General features: G+C 34.1%; 1 protein-coding gene across 4 annotated transcripts in view; it reads right to left on the bottom strand.

Moving 5' to 3' along the window:
- The window catches only part of ATRNL1 (attractin like 1), a 491,394-nt gene that overhangs the window by 220,529 nt on the left and 251,145 nt on the right, over positions 1–19,720 (bottom strand). For all 4 annotated transcript variants that reach the window (XM_032190853.1, XM_032190854.1, XM_032190850.1 and 1 more), the window contains exon 26: positions 255–333. In XM_032190853.1, the coding sequence (XP_032046744.1) occupies positions 255–333 (79 nt within the window). The remainder of the gene's footprint in view (positions 1–254; positions 334–19,720) is intronic.

The following is a 19,720-nucleotide window of genomic DNA, read 5'->3' as shown; positions in this document are numbered from 1 at the left end:
TGAGAGTATATTCATTCCAGTATAAATAAAATAAAATAGCTTTCTACAACCTAGTTCAGCAATTTCTGTAATTTAAAGCAACGTTTTTTTCTTCTTCAACATATAAAGTCCAGGGGTGAGGGTGGGGGAGTCAGTAGAATGTTGAGGGATATTTAAATTGTGTATATAGGGGAGAGTGGTAGTGGGATTCTTCATCAAAGCTCTCAATTCATCCTGAAAGTTATGCCACCACAATAATCTTAAATTATTAATACCTCTCTCCGTCGCGAAGCCCAACAGGTTTGTTTGATTTTCCAAACGACAGCAGCTACCAGCAGTAAGGATAAGAAACAACTGCAATTACAAAAAAATATATATTAAAAAAAAGTAGTTGTAACACAATTGTCTGTGAAAGAGCTTAAATTTTTAGGATATCAAAGGTAATGAAAACACATTTAAGCATGGAAAAAAAAAAATACAAAAATAGAGGAAAACTGAACTATACCAGGATGACAAAAAAACTGTCAACCATCCAGGTTCAAAGTTAAAAGAGGATGCACCCCTATGATACTGTAATTAACTTCATGAAGTACTATTGTCTCCATTAGTGTGGGATAAGCTCCATTATAACGTTCAACAACAGTCCACATACCCATAACAGTCTCAACAGTCTCACGCTGCAAGTTCCAAGATCACCAGATGGAAAAAGGGTGAAATATAGCAAAAATTGATAAAAAGTTCTTTCTTGGTATGTAAGTTCTTATCCGTACAAGAATACCAATATTTCCCTACTTCATGTTGTAAACAGAATTGAAATTATGACCTTAAAATACATCTCCAGGAGGAACAGGTCACGTCATTCAATATTTCTCCATGATATTAAGACTGTTAGAAAACAGTTTATGGTAACTGTAGTATAATGTCTCCATTAAGATAATGGAATAAAGCACGCAATCATTCCTTGGTCTGCAAGCAACCAAGAATCAGCTGTACTGCTCTGTATTTCACAATAAAGAATACCATTGCTCCAAGTATGTTCAAAACTCAGTTTCCATAACACAAGCTCACCTTGGCCACAAGACAGCACAGGAAGTTCCGCACCAACATGCGAAAGAACTTCTTCATGGTGAGGGTGATGGAGCACTGGAACTAGCTGCCCAGGGAAGTTGTGGAGTCTCCTTCTCTGGAGATATTCAAGGCCCATCTGGATGCCTACCTGGGCAGCCTGCTCTAAGGAACCTGCTTTGGCAAGGGGTTTGGACCTGATGATCTTTCAAGGTCCCTTCCAACCCCTTCCAATTCTGTGACTCTGTGATGGTTATGCAAATGGTAATGCAAATCAATACAGATTTCTATCCACATATTCTTCACTTACAACTCTTTTCACTACCTGGTAAATTATTAGCTTCTAAATTATTTTTATCAATTTATTTGAACACCCTTGAGAAAGGATGTCAGAGTAAGGCTAGGTTTGAAAGAGGAAAGTACCATACATATTAAGTGATTTGGACGAAAAATGATCAATTATATAATTAAAATTAACAGGTTGTTTTTTTGTGTGTGTGTTTTTGTTTTTATGTAAGAGACTTAATTCTGTCTGTTTAGTTCCAAGAAGGCTGATAATTCTGAACCTGAAAGGAAAAAATGGTTAAAGGATCTATTTCTAAATGTAAAGTTTGACTTTCCTCTTAAAACCCAATGTCAACCACCAGCATTTCCTTTAGCAGTTTTTTAATGCACTTTGGGACCTAGGGATTTTTATGGAAAAGGAAGATATATTCTGCCTCTCTCCTAGTAGGACTATCTTAAATATGGTGTTGTGCTTTTATTGGTTCTTGGCACAGATTTTCTGAAAAACAAAGGTAGTTGGAATTTTGATTGGTTTTGATCAATAGATCAGAACAGTTCAGCCTATCTAAAAATCATCCTTTGAACAGGAAATTGTGGAAGAGTTAGCAATCTATAATAAAAAGACTTGAGAGGGCAAGTGCTGGTTCAAGAACCTTAGGGAATTCTGAAGAGAAATTTCAACCTTACACTTTAATGAAACTCAGTGTAAATCATCTTTCTACATGGGTCTTCACTGACAGGAACTAATGCAGTAAGAACATTTTAATTGATGCACCATCTTACTAACACAGTATTTCTTACTAAAAGAGTTTCTCTTAAGAGATTTTATGACAAAATATCTGAGAAGCACACACTATTTTATGACAGAAAGTAATCATCAGAGAATATTCACCATTTTGTTTAATGTATTACTTCAGTTTGTGCACTCTGATTTCACTTTTTTTCACTTTTTAAAATTTATCTTTGGCTGTTTGCCTTTCTCTAGTCTTCTTTGAAAGCAATCACAAGTTGACTATGAATTTTTATTTGGTGTCCAGGGAAAAGTAGAACAAAGAAACCCTACTGTCCTGCAGAGTAAACCACCTTTGCAGCAACTCCTTTTCAATTTTTTTTTAGACAAATAACAGCTTAAAAATGATCTTTCCCAGGAAAGTTTTCCCTTCCATATACCATACAATTTATCTATTAGCTGCCACAGATGCAGATTCCTGCTGTAATCTGTATATCCATGGTGCTGGGTCACACATCTAACTTTCCTATCATCAGTCAAAACATCTTTTATGTTATCTGCAAAATCAGAAACAAGTGTTTTAAAAACACACATAAAATAATAATAAATAATTTGGAAATTACAGGGTTGATAATGTCCAATGTTTTCACTTGTGTGCAATCTTTTCCTGGCAAGTAAACGTGAAGTATTTGACTTTTTCCTCTGTTTTCTACACAAATAATCATTTATTTTTTTTCTCACTACAAGTCAGAAGAAATAATCAAAATTAATGTTAATGAAGAGAAGACATATGGAAAACAAGTTTTGTCAAACTAAGCTATATTTAGGCAGTGGGGAGGTAACAGTCTTGTTTTATAAAAAATAATGGCAACAGAAATAGAATAGCAATAAAAATTAAAGCTGACTACAAAGGATCTCACAATATTGAATGACTTGGCAGTTAAATAAGAGAATGAAATTCAGTGCCAATGAACTGGAGGCAATCTGCACAATAAATAAATTAAAAAATAATAATAATAATAAATAATAAAACCCCTTCTATATACACATACACAATGATAGGTCTAATTTAGCCACTCAAGAAAATAGTCTTTAAGTCATTGCAGATAGTTCTTTGAATATGTCAGTTGAATGTTTTGTAGCAGTTGAAACAGCAAACAGGATGTTAGGAGAGATTAGAAAAGCAATAAAGAACAAGGCAGAAAACACTGGGATGTCAGTGCATAAATCCAATGCATGAATTGCTGCTGGGATGCTGAAACTTAAAAGGTTAAAATGATCAGGTGAACTGTAATGAGCAGCACTTAGGAGATGAATTTATCACTATTTTGGTGCTGCCAAAACAGATACTGTGAGACTTGTTATTGAAATTCTGATTACAGAACTTCTTTTGTCCATGCTTTTTGAAGGAGGTTGACAACATGGAAAGACTAGAGACAGTAATCAATCAATCAATAAATTAAAATATTAAGAAAATATTTTACTGACAGTGCTTTAATAAGCTCAATCATTTCAATTTTTAAAAAGATCAAGAGGTGACTAGTTTACGGCATGTATGAGTTTCCACAGGGAGAAAATACTAAAGCTCTCATTCATCTAGCATGGAAATACATAGTAAGTACGTAATTCCACAGCCTGGAAGCAGAACAAGTTGAATTAAACTCAGGCATTATTATGATTTGTTTTCTGTATTATAATTGTACATAATGTCACATATACTGAAAAAGAATAGACAGATGCCTTTGCAATGCAGATAGGTTATGAAATGTTGATCCACAGTACAGATGGAATGAATATGTATTTATGAATGTAAATCTACACAATAAGACAATTATTATGGTAAGACATGCAAAACTATAGCGGTCCAAGTGTTATCAGGATTTTGTAGTCTCTAGATCAAAGGAATGATCAGCAGGAAGGTAATGACATAGCTTCACAGAGTTGCCTGTTCAAACCACATGAAACGTTAAAAATGCAAGTTTGAAAATGAGCAGTCTATCACCATGGCTTACAGGGTGATTGGGAGTTATCATCTCAGTGTTAAGTAGGAGACAATAAACAATTAAAGAATGAACAAACTGAAGAGGAAGCCCTGAAGATAAGTAGTTTATGTCTGACACAGAGGAAAGGGGCCATAGGATAACATAGGTCTAGCAGCACAGTCTAGGCTACACAGTATCTTCCTGGAGAGACTTATTAGAACACAGAAAAGGAAAATAACAAGGAATAATTACTGCCTGCACAACCATTTAAACAACATACATATTAAAAGTTAAATGTACAAAGTAAAAGACATCATACTTAGACATATTTAGCCCAGTCCAAAGGCCTAGCTGAGGACTGAGATGGCAGTGTTTTCTGTAACTGAGAAATACTTTTCTGTGTGATTAGGAGATAGACCAAAAAAATAAGATTAATCACCAGTACAGACTGTAAAGGGTATTAGTGGATGTGTTGCTGCTTGGTATCTGCAAATTAGAATGAAACCTGTAGATCATTTTTAAACAAACTCAAATCATTGGAATAAATATAGGGGAAAATAATTTACTAACTTTTATAGTGATGTAAAAGGAACTATTTCATTAGTTAAATATAAATATTTCAAGAAACTATGTTATAAATGGAAAGTAAACAACAAAACAAAGTGTTCCATCCTTCACTATTTCTTTTCTCATCCTCTTTTTACTTAATATATAAAAGAAAAATGAAAATGTCCAAAAATGTATTAAATAATCTGTGAAAAAAAAAAAAATCTTATTTAAGCCATAATTTGCATAACAGCTGAGTGTATATTTCCATATTGGATAAAAGCAAATATTAAACACACACACACACACACATTACCTTAAATCTAAAATACTGTTAAATCCATTAAAATTAAAAATTCTGTGGGATTCTATTTTGATCACCACAATGGTTTAGTGTGGATCTGGAGTGAACTTTTTACTGACTGTCACCACATGCTATGGAGCATTATATATTGACTGTGGAACAGTCTTGGAGCTCAAGATGCTTCCAGGCTATACTGGAAAATATGTAATGCACAGTCTAGACACAAATGGACTTGACATCCACAAATCTAAACTCAAGCTAGTCCAATGTGAAAAAAAAAACAAGACATATTTAGTGTCAATCTTGGTCCTCAGCACCAACTGTTTCACTCAACAGATAAGCTCCTATTTGCCCACACTGCTTATTAACAGATATATAAGCAGACAACAATTATTTTCTTTTAGGTGTATAGAAGTCTCACTTAGTGAGACTTATATGCCTATATATGTACACTTACACTTCTATGTGTAAGTCCTCCTAAGTATTCTCTTGAAAACAGGAGTTGGACTATCAAGACAGCTGTTGCTTAGTTACTTAGACCTTGCTGTGATGAGACAACAGTTAAATATCCTTACAGAACCCTCATGCCCCTCCATCTCACTAGAGCAAAAAAATGTACATTTCACAGTCCAACATTAATTTTAGCAGTGTCCCCTGCACTATATTTATGTTCCTCTTTCATACTATGATATTTTGAAATATGAACCAAAATTAATAGCATTCAGGAAAAAAAAAAAAAAAAGAAAAAAACTTGTTAATGTAATACAAGGAAAATGCATGACCAAAGTCTGTGTTATTAAATTAATATTGTAGAATTTTCCTAAGAGATCACATATGCTGTTTTTATGAAATATTATTTACTGCCTTTTTATTGGCAAATAGAGCACATTTTAATTGATATGTTATAAAGCAAGTACAATTCTAAAATAAAAATAATTGAACAATTATTTTTCTAAAACCATGAATTTGAATAGCAATTATTGTCACAGCAGTTGATTTCTCTCATTGTACTTGACAAGAACATTGTGTTTATGATTATGATGTGCCAGGTTCAGCCATCCTTACTTGTGTTAACTAATATACATGAAAAGCAGCTCCAAAGATTTCAACAGGATTATCTGAAGCATAAAGTAGTGTAAACATAGTATTAGGGGTCTGATATGTATGAAAGCAGTATAAACTTTTTGATGTTTTTAATGACTAATTATATTCCTCTGAATTCACAGAGTTTTTATAAGCACTATTAGAAGTAGTATTTCAACAAGTAACAATTCTAAATGATTCTGGGAATGAAGTGTTATAGTTCCAAATTAAAATGTGCATACTGGGAGGGAAAGTCACCTTGGCTGGTGATGGAGAAAGATATTCAGCTTCCTGTGAACAGTAGGGCACAGTGTATGGGCTCATGAAAAGAAATCTTGACCCTTCGGAGCCAAGACACATCAGGCAGTAGACCTTCTTTCCTGGTCTAAGAAATATCAGGCTTCCACAGGCAATGAAATATGCTGACCATATTACCATTAGCCACCATTACCATTTGAGTAGATTTAGGAGATTTCTCCTCTTATTTTTGCTAGTTGTAAGAGGTACTCTTGAGAAGTAACTAATACCAGCAGTACCATGCAAATGCCATTTTCTGCAATTGCTCGGCCAATAGCTGAGCAATCATTCCCTCTTCACCTACATTCATTTAATTTTTGTACAAACTTAAATGTAACAGGATTTTTTCCTGTTATAGCCTAGATCTATGCCCCATTCTGATTTGAATTTTCCTCCCCTGTTGTTTTAATAAGGCAATAGCTCCTAAGCACCAACTTTTCTGCTGCAGTTTCTCCATGAAATAGAAGAAACCAAGGGAAATTTAATTCAACCGTGACCCTTCCAATCATAGAGCCATACAAAGGGTACAAGCCTTCAGTTCTTGCTTCCTGAACTGGGAAGTGAAAGTGTCTGAATATGACGCAAATGATCTAAGATAGTATTTAAAACTTCAAAAATAACCAAAAATCATTTAAATGTAAATTTGTTTTTATTTATTTGTTTCTCAGGTGGAATTCGCAGAAGTTAAGCAACACCTTTCATGCTCACTTGAAACTAATTACATGGTTAATTCTTATCCAGATGACAGAGCTTAAAATGCTATTTTTGGATGCAACCCTGAAAACCTATATATTTCCATAAGTAAATCTTACCTGAAGCATCTCATGAAAGTCACATTAAGTTGCCCCTAAAATTCTCTTCTTACGTGTCCACAACTACCAACCTTATAAAAACAGAATAACAGTTAAAAGGAAACACATATTGCCTTGTCTAATCTGGTCCTCCCAGGCAGAGCCATATGTCTGGTAAGGATGCATGATAAAGGAGACACACATTGTATTTGTTTTACTGTGTCATGGTTGATTACCAGGAATAGCATCTGCACAGTGATGCAGTTCATAAAATTACTGACCAAAGTTTTAAATGAAGGTTTACAAACAATACAAGGACATAATGCAAATATCATAGTTTATGGTTTAAAGAAGACCTGCACATACGGAGAGTCAGATGAAATCACTGTTCTCTAATATATGCAAAACTTCTTAAATATGGTGATTGAAAATCTGTGTACCCTTTCTGCAGCTCACACAGCAAAGTAACTGCCATGAGCAGCTCTGCAGGTATAGAACACGCTAATATGTACCTATTTTAATGTGAGAAAAGGATGACAGATTATACAATAGGGATACGAATGTAGAGAAACTCAGTTGTTTACTGGTAGAAGCTTTTCTCTTTATTTGAGTATTCAACATGTATTTAAAAAAATAATAAAATATAAAAGTAAACCTAAAAGAATGCTTTAAAGATTTTGGATTCCTGCATTTCAGTAGAGTGTTCCTTGTTGTTAGCCTACCACCTATCCAGTATCATCAGTGCAGATTTCAACTGTACACCAAGAAAACATCAAACCTCTGTGAGGATTCCCACCTAGTATCAGAGCAGTCCTTTTAATTGAGGAAATCATCTCTAAAGAAGAAAGGTGCCTGGAAAACTCAGGAATATTGCAACTTGTCTTGAAGACTACTATAATCTCAGACACAACCTAGTTTTAAAGATATCGTGTAACCACATCATTACTTTGTCCTATACAGGAAGTATGTTCAGACATGAGAAATTAAAAAAAAATAAATGAGTAAATAAAATAATGGTAGATAGTGCTTTAATCTCCAAACCTGATGTGCGATTTTGGAATCAACAGTACTCAGGTGAGCATAGAATTTTAAATCCTTTAGCATTATCTCATCCAAGCATCATTTCTTTTGGCCTATGTCCTCTGTAGCAGCTGTATTTTAACAAGGAATCAAAGTAAATCCCCTTCAAGAAATCAACTCCTTTTACTAGCAGTGTCTGCCCATCAGATGGGATTTCCCAACCCATTCTTGAGAGCAGTCATTAATCATATGGGTATATGTTCAAGCTTCTGATATCCTAAATCAAACAATTTATTCCAACCCCACAAAGGTAGCACTAGCTTTTAGGTGTTTCCTGAACTCTGACCTGAGTGTGACCATGAGATTATATTGATCTGCTGCAGCTGGATTCTGATATGGTTTGTGTCTCTTTTTTCTTTTTCTGGAAATTCTCAGTGACTAGCCAAACAACAACCAAGAAATAAGTGAAGACATGTATGATCCAAGCTTACTGTCACATAATTATGAACTTACTATTATTAGACAAGTTTAAATGATCCCAATTACATCATTTTTTAAAATGCTCCAGAAGTTTGCACCACAGCCATCTAGACCACTTATGAGTATTGCGAGTCCACTCAAAAAAAATAATAATAATAATTAATTAAACATATCTTGTGAAATATATGCGAATATATATTTTATATATATATTAAATAAAATTATGTAGGTATTACGGGAGAAGAATGGAGTTATAGAATGTGGTTGTTTTATGACTTAGATAAAAAGCAATATAAACAACAACAAAAAATAAAGAAATATCTATGAACTGCCTCTGCTCAAATACTTCAACCCAGATGAATCACCTATATTGAGTGGGGCAGCACAGTATAGGTATTCATGGACTAGTTCACCCAAACACGAACACACAGGACCACAATGCATGCCTGTGCATAAAACAAATTATGACCAAAGGATTAAATGCACAGGCTGAGACACTCGAGCTACTTTGCATGTGGAGTGCAACTTGCTTTGGAAGTAATAAGGATTTTCTTCCAAAGTAAAAGATGCTCACTTCCATTGGCCATAGTAAATATTTTTGATGGGAGTAGCCTTTCTATTTTGAGACTGGCTTTGGAAGCAGAGATCTGTAGCATTACAGAGGAGATAAAATAAATGTGATGGACAAATTAAAGCCGTATCCCTATGCCACAGGGATCTGACCAGTCCCCTTAGAAGCACTGGATCTTGTTGTGGCATAAAACATTTGGACTGCTCTATAGAAGTTAAAAGAAATACATGAAAGAAAGGGAAATGAGCCTTAGAAGCAACATACTGTCAAGAGCATACTGTGAAAAAGCTGTAGAGAAGTGCATTTAAACAGACTATTGAAAATGTAACCAAAATTATTTTGTTGAGAAGGAGGAAGAACAAAATTAAATAATACACTAAAACTTCAATATTGCTATTAATAAAGCCCTGCAATTTAAGTACAGAATGCATAGCTGACACCAGGGAGCTTAAAATATCAATATCTACTGCTTTTTATAGAACTTATATTTTAGTTAAAGTAAGCAGCATCAATTAAATACCACTATAATAAATATTAGTTAATTAGTAAGAACAGCTACCACATCCTTCTTCCAATTGCTTATTAATTCATATTGAATGCAGAAAACCAGCTTAATTCCTCATCTTCCAGACATAAACTCCTATAATGGTTTGAAGCCATTCCCTGACAACTGCCCCAACAAAGAACAGGTTTATTCGTCTTTGCTTTATTGGTCTTTGCTGTGCAATGAAATATCAAAATTTCATTTTGGAAGGAGGAAAGAAATGTGTCCATACAGGGAATATATTTATGAAAAATGAAGTGGTTTTTTTTGTTTGTTTGTTTGTTTGTTTACTTTTTTTCCCTCCAATAGTGTATATATGCCTAAATGTTATAAAGAATATAGGTTTTTAAAACCTACAAGCTGGAGTTGGACTCGATGACCCTTTTGGGTCTTTTCTAAATCAGGATATTCTATGGTTATTAAATAATTATTAAATAGTTAACATTATATAATGTATAAATGCACACATGTATATGTTGTTTATTTTACTACATGCATGAATGATTTATACACACACACATGCACACAAAGCTGTCTTTTCATATTTAATATACCAGGACCCATACCAGAAGCTACTAATGTGAAGTATGAATGGATGCTCAATTATGCAAACAGCCTGTATATACAACTTTAAAAGGAAAATTGCTATAGTATACATCAGGATACTCTCTGGAAGACTGACATCCAAATTTCATTCTGCCAATACAATATCAAACAGAAATGAACCATTTAAAAGGAATCTATAATATATTACACAATAAAGCTCTAGATGTGAACTTTAACTCTCAGCAGTTCTTCCTTTCACCTCTTTGAAGGAGCAAATAAAGAAGATTTACAATCAAAGAGGTTTAATCTAACATAAACTGAAATTAATCTCCATAGAATAAATAGAACATCACACCCATAAAGTGTGATTATGTTTCTTTTACTCATGGAAAAGACTTTCGTATTTCAAATAATCTTATGGTTTTGCCCTTCATGGGTGAAATACTCTATATTTCTCCCAACAAGTGTTGTTGTACATGTATATATATACGTATATATATATAAAGGGAAAAAAAAAAAAAAGCATTATTTCCATAAAATTTCCAGACACATTATGACATATAGAATTTAATATTTTCTGCAGAAACATTCAAAAAGAATTAGAAATTAAATATATTGTTTCTGCTTGAAAATAGATGCACTTTCACTTCAGCTTTTGCAATGATTTTGCTGATTTATAAAAATTATTTAAAATTTTATGTTAATCAAGAAAAGTCTCCTTCATTAAAATTATGGCATATTAGTGAATTTGGGGAAAAACAACTGCCAACAAAAGCTGCATTTCAGCAGCCTGCCAAATCAAAAGATTCACATTATTTCAACAGCTTTTTTTTTTTTTTTTTTTTTTTTAAATAATGATTTCCCCTCGTTCTTTTTGCTCTCTGTGCTGTTTTTTTCAGTTTGGCTTTTATACTTTGATAATAAATTGCACAAATATAAAATACAATTAGAGAGCCACCAAGGCATATCTATTTGATGACAGCACTGTTTAGGGTACTAGACTCAAATACGATCAAAAAGTTTATTACTTTGTTAAAGGACTTTTCCCTTCATTATTTTCAATACCTTTTCCAAAGAGGAAAGGTATATATTCGAAGCTGTAAGTGTTAAGAAGTCATAACTCTCCCTATAAAAAGCCTCATTAAAAGTTCTCCTGAAGACAGAATAAGGATGCTTAGATTTCTAGATTCATCATTATTGTTCTGTAATTGTATTATATAAAAAAATACAAAAGTGTTGATGCCCCTGCATGTGATATTTACAATTTTGACTGAAAAGATTCAAGACATATAAGAAAAGAAATATCATTGTGAAACTGTAGAGTGTTTTCCTAAAATATCATAAAAAATATTAAAAGCACACAGGAAGACAATTATTATACAGAACATAATTATGCCACATGTACAGACTAAATTTCGATGTTAGCATATAAATAGATTATTTAACTACTTCTTAATGTAAATCTAATGTTCTTCTAATGGTTTAGGGAAGCTTTTGGAGTCCACAGCAGAATTTCCATAATATTGCATCTTACTGACAAAATGTAACACATCCCCGTAAATAAATAAATAAGCCATTTAGATACAAACCAAAATTTTCCATACCAAATGTTTTTTTGGTACAGGGAAATTTTACTGTAGTATTTTTTTTCATTACTACATTTCAAAGCTGATTGCATAAATTCCTTTCAAATTCAGAAGTCTCCTTTCAAAAATAATTATATTTAAAATTTTAATATTTAATGGTTATTAAATACACACTATGACATTCAGTCTAGCACTCTCAATACAAGGACCCTCAGTATTTCTTTACTGCCATAAGCAGATAGCTCATTTCTTTGATGTCACTTATTTCACAGCATGCCATACCAACTGCATCTGCTAAGACAGACCAGTAGAGTACTTGAGAAAGCACCTTATAATTTGCTGTAGTGGACAATAGCATTATTGCCTAAACTCCACTATTTTACTTCCCTTTTTCTTTAATTATTTTTCTTCATCGGCTTTCACAGAATCACAGAATTTCTAGGTTGGAAGAGACCTCAAGATCATCAAGTCCAACCTCTGACCTAACACTAACAGTCTTCCACTAAACCATATCGCTAAGTTCAACATCTAAACATCTTTTACCCCACTTCTTTATCTACATCTGGAAACAAACTACTGAAGTTGACTTTGCAACTGATTACATGTACCCTATCATAAAAAAGACAGAATTGCTTCTCTTTTGAATTGAAATGACAAAAGCAAAATTTCAAGTCCATTTATCAGAGATGAAAACCTGTTCTAATTTCTTGGTTAAAGTGCAGTGGATGGAGTTTCATAAAAGTGACTAGGATTAAGCACTCTAAATACAAATAGCTGTGAGTTCCAACATTGCTTTAGTCTGAGAAAACAACTGACTAACCAGATTTGACAAAATACAATATAAAATGTAGGATTTTTTTTTTAAATAAATAAAATAAAATAAAATAAAATCACTGAAAGGAAAACTTTACAGAACTGCTTCAGAGTAAGAGAGCCTGCATAGAACTGAATCTTCAAAAAATAAAATAATTAAAAAAACTTTGATACTTTCTGCAGAAATTTTGAGAAATATCTTACAGATGTCACCTTCAGAGACCTCTGGTGTGAACACAACTACATAATGGCTGCTTCAATTCTGATGAGATTTTGCAAAAGAAATGACAAAATGCTCCTTGGGGAGCATTTTGTTTTGTTTTGTTTTGTTTTTTAGCAAAAAAATAAATCTTTCAAATCCTGTTACTGTCACTCAAAGATTATTTGCATGCTGATATGGTTTTGCAACTACATTCAAGCATCACATTGCTGGGGAAAAAATGAATATATCTTATGGGATATGGATCTTTATATATGAAGCATCCCATCTAATAATTTTGTACATCTATGTATAACTGCTCCATTGTACATAATGATTCTTTTATACCCTTCATCAAACTTAATTCAGCTGTGATCAGCACTTACTCTCTCATGCAGCCACAGGAAAAAATACAACCCACAAGAGGTAGAATTTCATATCTATTCTTGATTATGCAACTTCCATCTGTGGCTAAGCAACAACAGAAATTATTTCTAGATATTATGAACCGGGCAACATTTAGGATTAAATACTTCACCAGGCACATTGAACAGCTCTCCCATACTGTATTTGACACATAGGTGAAGTCAGAAATGGAAAATTTTAAATGCAAGTATTTGAAGGAAGGAAAAGATCAAATCTGTTATACATCAAGCAAGTTCATAGACCACCTCCAGATTTCAAGCTCAGCAAATATTTTGTACTTTGAGGAACAGTTTGTTGAAATCAAAATATTTCAGGCTCTAGTGCACTCAAATGCACTTCCAAATGACTCAAAAGGATGAACAAAGAAAGAAGAAAAACAAGAATAAAATAATGGAAAACAGTTCTATTCTCCAGGGAATTGAGTGACTCATCTGTTGTTTAGAAGAGCCACCGGTCCAGTGGTACTGAGGAATCTCCTTTGCCTGCTGGCTAATAACAAGTGGCTGCCTTCTCAGGAAATATAAATATATCAAATAACTTTGTGATGGCAAAGCTTCCTGGTGATTTGTAGTACAGAAGACTTAAAGCTACATTTTACAGTTCAAGAACAAATATTTTCAACAATAACAAAAACTGAAATTACCCACTGCAGCATAGACGTGTTTGTCCCAGTGGGAGTCAAACAACTCTTTACTTCGAAGTCAGGTGAAAATTGTTTAATGCATGACTAAGTAAAAATCAATTTTATTCTAGCCCTAAATGTAAAATCCATTTTTGCTATGATAACTTGATTTGCATGTAACCAGAAGATATTTCAATTTTGATTTAAAAGATTTCTGCATTTCCTGGGAATCTAGCCATCGTAGACATGATCTGATCAATACAGACTGCACTTTGTCCATTTTATGGCAATCTCTGAAACAAAGCATGCTAAAATCCAGCATTAATTTATCATCCTTGCTTTTAACAAAACCAAACCGAAACACAAAACTGCACAGATTCACCAAAGGATGCTCGTAAAGAGAAGGTATTCACCTGTTGCAAATTTACACCAAGAATGCCCCATTCTTGCTCTCAGTATTCAATCTCTCAGGAGATCTGACACAACTGGCTGTAGTGCAGCCATCCACTCTCATTGCATGAAACCTAAATGAAGGGACTGCTTTGAGTTCTTGGCACCCACAGTCATACAGATATGGGTGATAATCTGTTTCTTCAGTATCTCCTCTTGTAACTCATACTAGTCCTTGTCATAATCTAAATGCCCATTCCTTCCTCCTGCAATAAACACAGGCCATATTTTGAACATTGTTTTTTTTTTTTCCTCACTTGTAGCACACAGAAAGGTTTGTGAAGAAGAGTGTACCCCATGATCCTAAGTGGCCATTCTTTCATAGAATGTCTTAATAGCAAGCAAGAAAAATTTGCTTCCATATTTCCTAATATCACTCCACTCATTACAAATGAATACAATGAAAGCATACCATTCCAGCCAGTGATAAAATCCACCAGCTGGCAGCTCCACCTGAAAAGCTGAACCACAGACAAAGGAAGGAATCATTCTGAGAGCATAGAGAAGATCTATGCTCAGAGAAAAGCCTGCTAAGTTAATGGCTGGCATTTTGTATTTGAAACACACCTTACAAAAATAGTATGACTGTAGCAGTTGCATTTCATTGCCTATCACAACAATACGTATAGCTAAATTTTGTTATCTGTTTCAAATTCTTGCTCTCAGGATTATGTGAAAAAATTGCATTTCGCACTTCGAACTTCGAAGTTGTGCTTCAGATTCTTGATACAAAAAAAAAAAAAAAAAAAAGTTTCCAAGAAATGCATAAGTACTGTTATAAATTCTTAACCATACTTTTATTCAGAAGCAGCTTTAGAACTCAGGAGTGTGTTAGCTCTCAATTCAGGATTTACTGAGACAAATAATATAAAATAAAATTAATAAATATTGATCATTGAAAATTTTATACACAATAAAATATGATCTAAAGAAAAAATATGTTTTCAGAAATTAAAGACACTCAATATACTACTGGAAAATGACTAAAATGTTCCTTAACTAAAACAATATTTTAATGTAAGATTTGCTGACACTGAAAACTCCTTAAATTATAGCTTATGAAGAAAAAAGTCAGGCTTTAGCTTATTGCTTGTTTACTGGTGAGGACAACATCAGAATGAACTGTCTGTAATAGTGAGGACTGAATTTCTTTAGTTTGAAGAACAAGAAAGATCATTCAAATTTGCTGCCTGTGAAATTTTTCTAATGAGATCTTTACTGCTTCAAAGCAGGTGGAAAAAAAAAGGTACACACTTCTAAACTGGTATGGCAGCTAGAAGTCTTCAAGGCATAAGCTAAAAAAAAAAAAAAAAAAAAAAAAAAATTGACAAACACAAAACAGATGCCACAGTCTCAATAAGACTTGTAGGGAATCTGTTACTACCTTTAGATATCTGATTGCATTTCTGATTTCCAAGAAAAGGTCACTACACCACTTCACCAGTAGGTACAACAAAACAATCCAGTATAAAAAATAAGACATTAAATAGTATGCCCCCTCCCCCCCCACACCACCACCACACCACCAAATATCATGGCCCAGGGCACTACAGTTCCCATAATATATTCTGCTTATTTCTACAAGAGAACTTGAATTTCTATCATTTTCTTGTTCTAAGCTGTAAAATAGTAGATTGTACATTAGTTACAGATCTAACCATAGCTTTTTTGTTTTCTTATGTATAGTCTAAAACTAATTCCTTACATTTCCTTACAATAATACTTTTTAAATAGTTGATACATCTTGAAAATTCTAGAGATGCTTTTTATTCTCATGTTTCTGAATGAAGCGGTAAAATGCATACTTTATCTTTTACTCTGGAACACTCACACCATAAAGGAACAGTTTTAAGCTTTACACATGAATGATCGTTTAAAAGAACAGTGACTGTCAAACAAACCTATTTCCTGGTTTGGCTGGGCAGCCAGGGTGGGAAGGGATATAGCCTGTGCTCAGAAGGGTGGAAAATGGAGAAGGTCCTAGACACAATTTTCAAGGCTGGTTGAAACATATTTTGACAGTAAGCACATTAAACCTGTGTTTATACACAATTGTTTGCTCTTTCAATAATCCTGGTAAACATGATGTAAACTATTACCAATGTAATTTGCCAGTGTTTTAACACACTACATTCCTATCCAGCTCATATAGATGTGGTTTTTTGTTGTTGTTGTTGTTGTTTTTGTTTTTGTTTTTTTTTTTTTAAAAAAAGGAAGGAAGAAAAATGAAAAAAAAAATCAAATAGTTTGGCTGAGTTGCAAACTGTTGCAAACTATTGAAGCAAAATTTTCAGATGAAACCTTGACTACTATAAACCACTTTGGAGAGGTCATATTAATAGTTTTCTTGGGTATAACTAACTGTTCACTAGAGTGGGAAAAAAATAGTTATTGCTACATTTTCCTATTAGAAATATTCTGCAGCTTGTTGAGACTAGTGATCCTGTGGAAATAACATCCAATTTAAAATCTACTGAAAGTTGTAATGGAAATTTTTAACTAGAAATTTTTCCTTCTAAATTTTTCAGGGTCTGGTTCTTTGTAAAGAACGCAGGAAGTATTTTCTGTAGATCTACTACAATTGCAAATACACACTGCATTTAATAGTTCAATGACAAACAGCCTGACAGTTTCTTCTTTGGATCATTTACACTGACTGACCATTTTCTACCTCAGATGTTGGTAAGGATGTTACGCGTGCAGTAGTTACTACCTGGGAGTGCTGCTGTGACGTTATGTGTGATTCCATGATAATTCCATGGTAAGAATACAAATGGCGATCTAACACCTATAGCTCTGTGCTCAACACACACACAAATAAACAAAACACCAACAAAAAAACACAGTACAAGCTTTTGTATTGGAGACAGCCAGTTAGCCAAGCTGTCGGCTCAGACTAATTTTCTAAGCAGAGTTAATTGACTGGGACTGCAGTGTAATTAACTTATTTTATGCCGGTATGCCTTTAGTTCATTCAGACTAACTCAACCTCCTTTCCCTTACCTTCCAAAATCTGCTTTGTGTATAGTGACTCTATTATGTGCTTTTCTTTTTATTTCTACATTTTTTCCGATAAACACAGAATGAGATTTCCTAAGCACATAGATATCCTGCCTACATCTACAAGCACCAGATATCCTGCCTACATCTACAAGCACCAGAACACTCCCCTGCATCCCAGGCTTTGTGGCTGTATCTGAAGACACCTAAAGCCACACCTAATCACACGGAAGTGAACCCAAAGAAAGCCTTTCCCCCAGTTATTCTCGTTTTGATAAGCCAGGAGCAACAGCACTGACACAGTGATAAAAATAAGGCAGAAGAGCACACAAATCAGTCTCCCTTCTCTTAGATGAATACTCTAATCATGAGGCTGCTGCCTGTCCAGACCAGTCAGCCTGATTTTTTTTTTCCTACATACACATACAAATGATTTTGTTTATACCATAATACAGAACTTAGCCCAAAGTCATTCAAGAAAAGCTCTTAAAAGCAGAGTACCATTCTTAAAAGCACACTTTTTGCTACTAAACCAGTTTGCTTATACTTTTGAATGACACTCCTGGTTAAACAGGCTGCCAAGTGATATTCAGTTTTGCGAAACTCTAAATGTCACAAGAAAACCTAAAGATGTTTCTAAATGATGTTTCAACATCAAGGGGTATCATACAACCTTACATCAAGATGTTAAAATATATTTTGATAGACATTCCATTTCTTATCGTAACCATCAAGCCCAAGAATCAAACCTTAGCTTGACATATGTGGGTATTCAGAAGGTGTCTTGCCATTAATTGCAAACTTTTTTGGTCCTTGCTGGTATTGCTGCAATGGACTACCAATAGGATTTCCTGTTTCTTTAAAAAAAAAAAAAAAAAAAAAAAAAAAAAACCAATATAAGAATTTCTGCAACTGGATATTAATGCTATGCTGCAGATGGCTGCAAGCCCATCTTCTTGAAATTAATGCCAGCCTAAAGCCTTTTTAATTACACTGGGGCTGCATCAAAGGTAGTGGTACCACAGCTGCCAACTAGGACACCCCTTCTTTCAGTAACAGGTATTGGATGGGCCTTTGTTTCCTTAGCGCATAGCATAGGCAATGCAAGATCTTTCATCAGGAGCATGGTGAGTTTGCACTCGCTCAGAATAAACCATATCAGATAGAACATCATACCAGGAAAACTACCGCAATATATCTATACAGAAGACATTACCATCACACAGCCTATAGTTTACCATTTCTGAGCCAGCATTATGACGCAGAGAAGAAATAAACTGCTCTTAGTCATCTGCCTCTGCTATTTGTCACAGGCCTGTTCTATCACACTTGGACAGATTTTGCTTTCTTCAATAGGAGTTTGTCTTAAAGTTCACATGAGCACCATTTTTTGTTTTGTTTTGTTTTTTGGATGTTGCTTTGGGTCTTTGTTTCCCAGAAACAAAACAAAACACTTCTAGACTGATCATTAGGCAACCAGCATGTTACTGGTCTCTTTATGGTGAAAAAGGAGAAATGGGAGGTTTTGCATCAGCCACTTAAGTGCTCATTAGCCCACATATTGGATGCAGAATACTTCAGGGCCTGCTCATTTCTGCCCCTTTATAGGTGAGAGCAATTCATGAAAGTTGGCCTGTTCACAGCATTTTGTGTCTGATTCCTCAAAAAACATTCCTCAAAGCATGGTGATTAGAGCAGAGGGAAAAGTTGTTCTGTGAACTTATGAAATAAATGCATGGCACTTCTCAAAATACACAAAGTCTGATGAACACAGTTGTCTGTCAGTGTTTGCATTTTACATACGCTTCATGGCTATTGAGGAATATATTCATAGCAAGATTTCAAAGCACTGTAACTAATCCATGTATATTAAAGTCTGTGACATTTTATAAGACAGCTGAACTTTTAAGAAGTCTTTCAATGGAGTTTTGTTGATATCCTAGAATAGTTGTCCATTTGCAGAGGAAGCCAATTCCTGTGCTGCTGCCACAGTTAAATCTCCTCCACCATTTACTGCCTTTCACAATTCACCTCTGACCCATGAAAGTGAGTGATTTAGGGGCCTTTATTAAAAAATAATAAGACATTGAATAGAATGAGCATTTCTAATAATTTGGTAAAACACTTTAAAAAATACAGGCACACAAAATACTTAAGTAAATCATAAAAATTACTTCAGTAAAGCTGGCTTCTCTTAATCAGTGTAATAAGAAATACTGCATAAAGATCAGTCAGATGCGTAAGTGTGAAGACTGTACCACTGATATATGAAAGATGCCAACAGCTGCCTTTACTTGCAGGGCAACCGCCTCTATCCTCTACAGTGCAAATTACTGAACAGAGTTTAAAGACTTCCTTTCAGACATTTCTTAAGATTAAGGAGCTGGGCAATGTACTTTTT

The sequence above is a fragment of the Aythya fuligula genome, chromosome 7 (genome assembly GCF_009819795.1).
Source record: "Aythya fuligula isolate bAytFul2 chromosome 7, bAytFul2.pri, whole genome shotgun sequence".
Lineage (NCBI taxonomy): Eukaryota > Metazoa > Chordata > Aves > Anseriformes > Anatidae > Aythya > Aythya fuligula.
The sequence above is the reverse complement of the archived record's forward strand: the minus strand, read 5'-3'. Positions and strand labels throughout refer to the sequence as shown.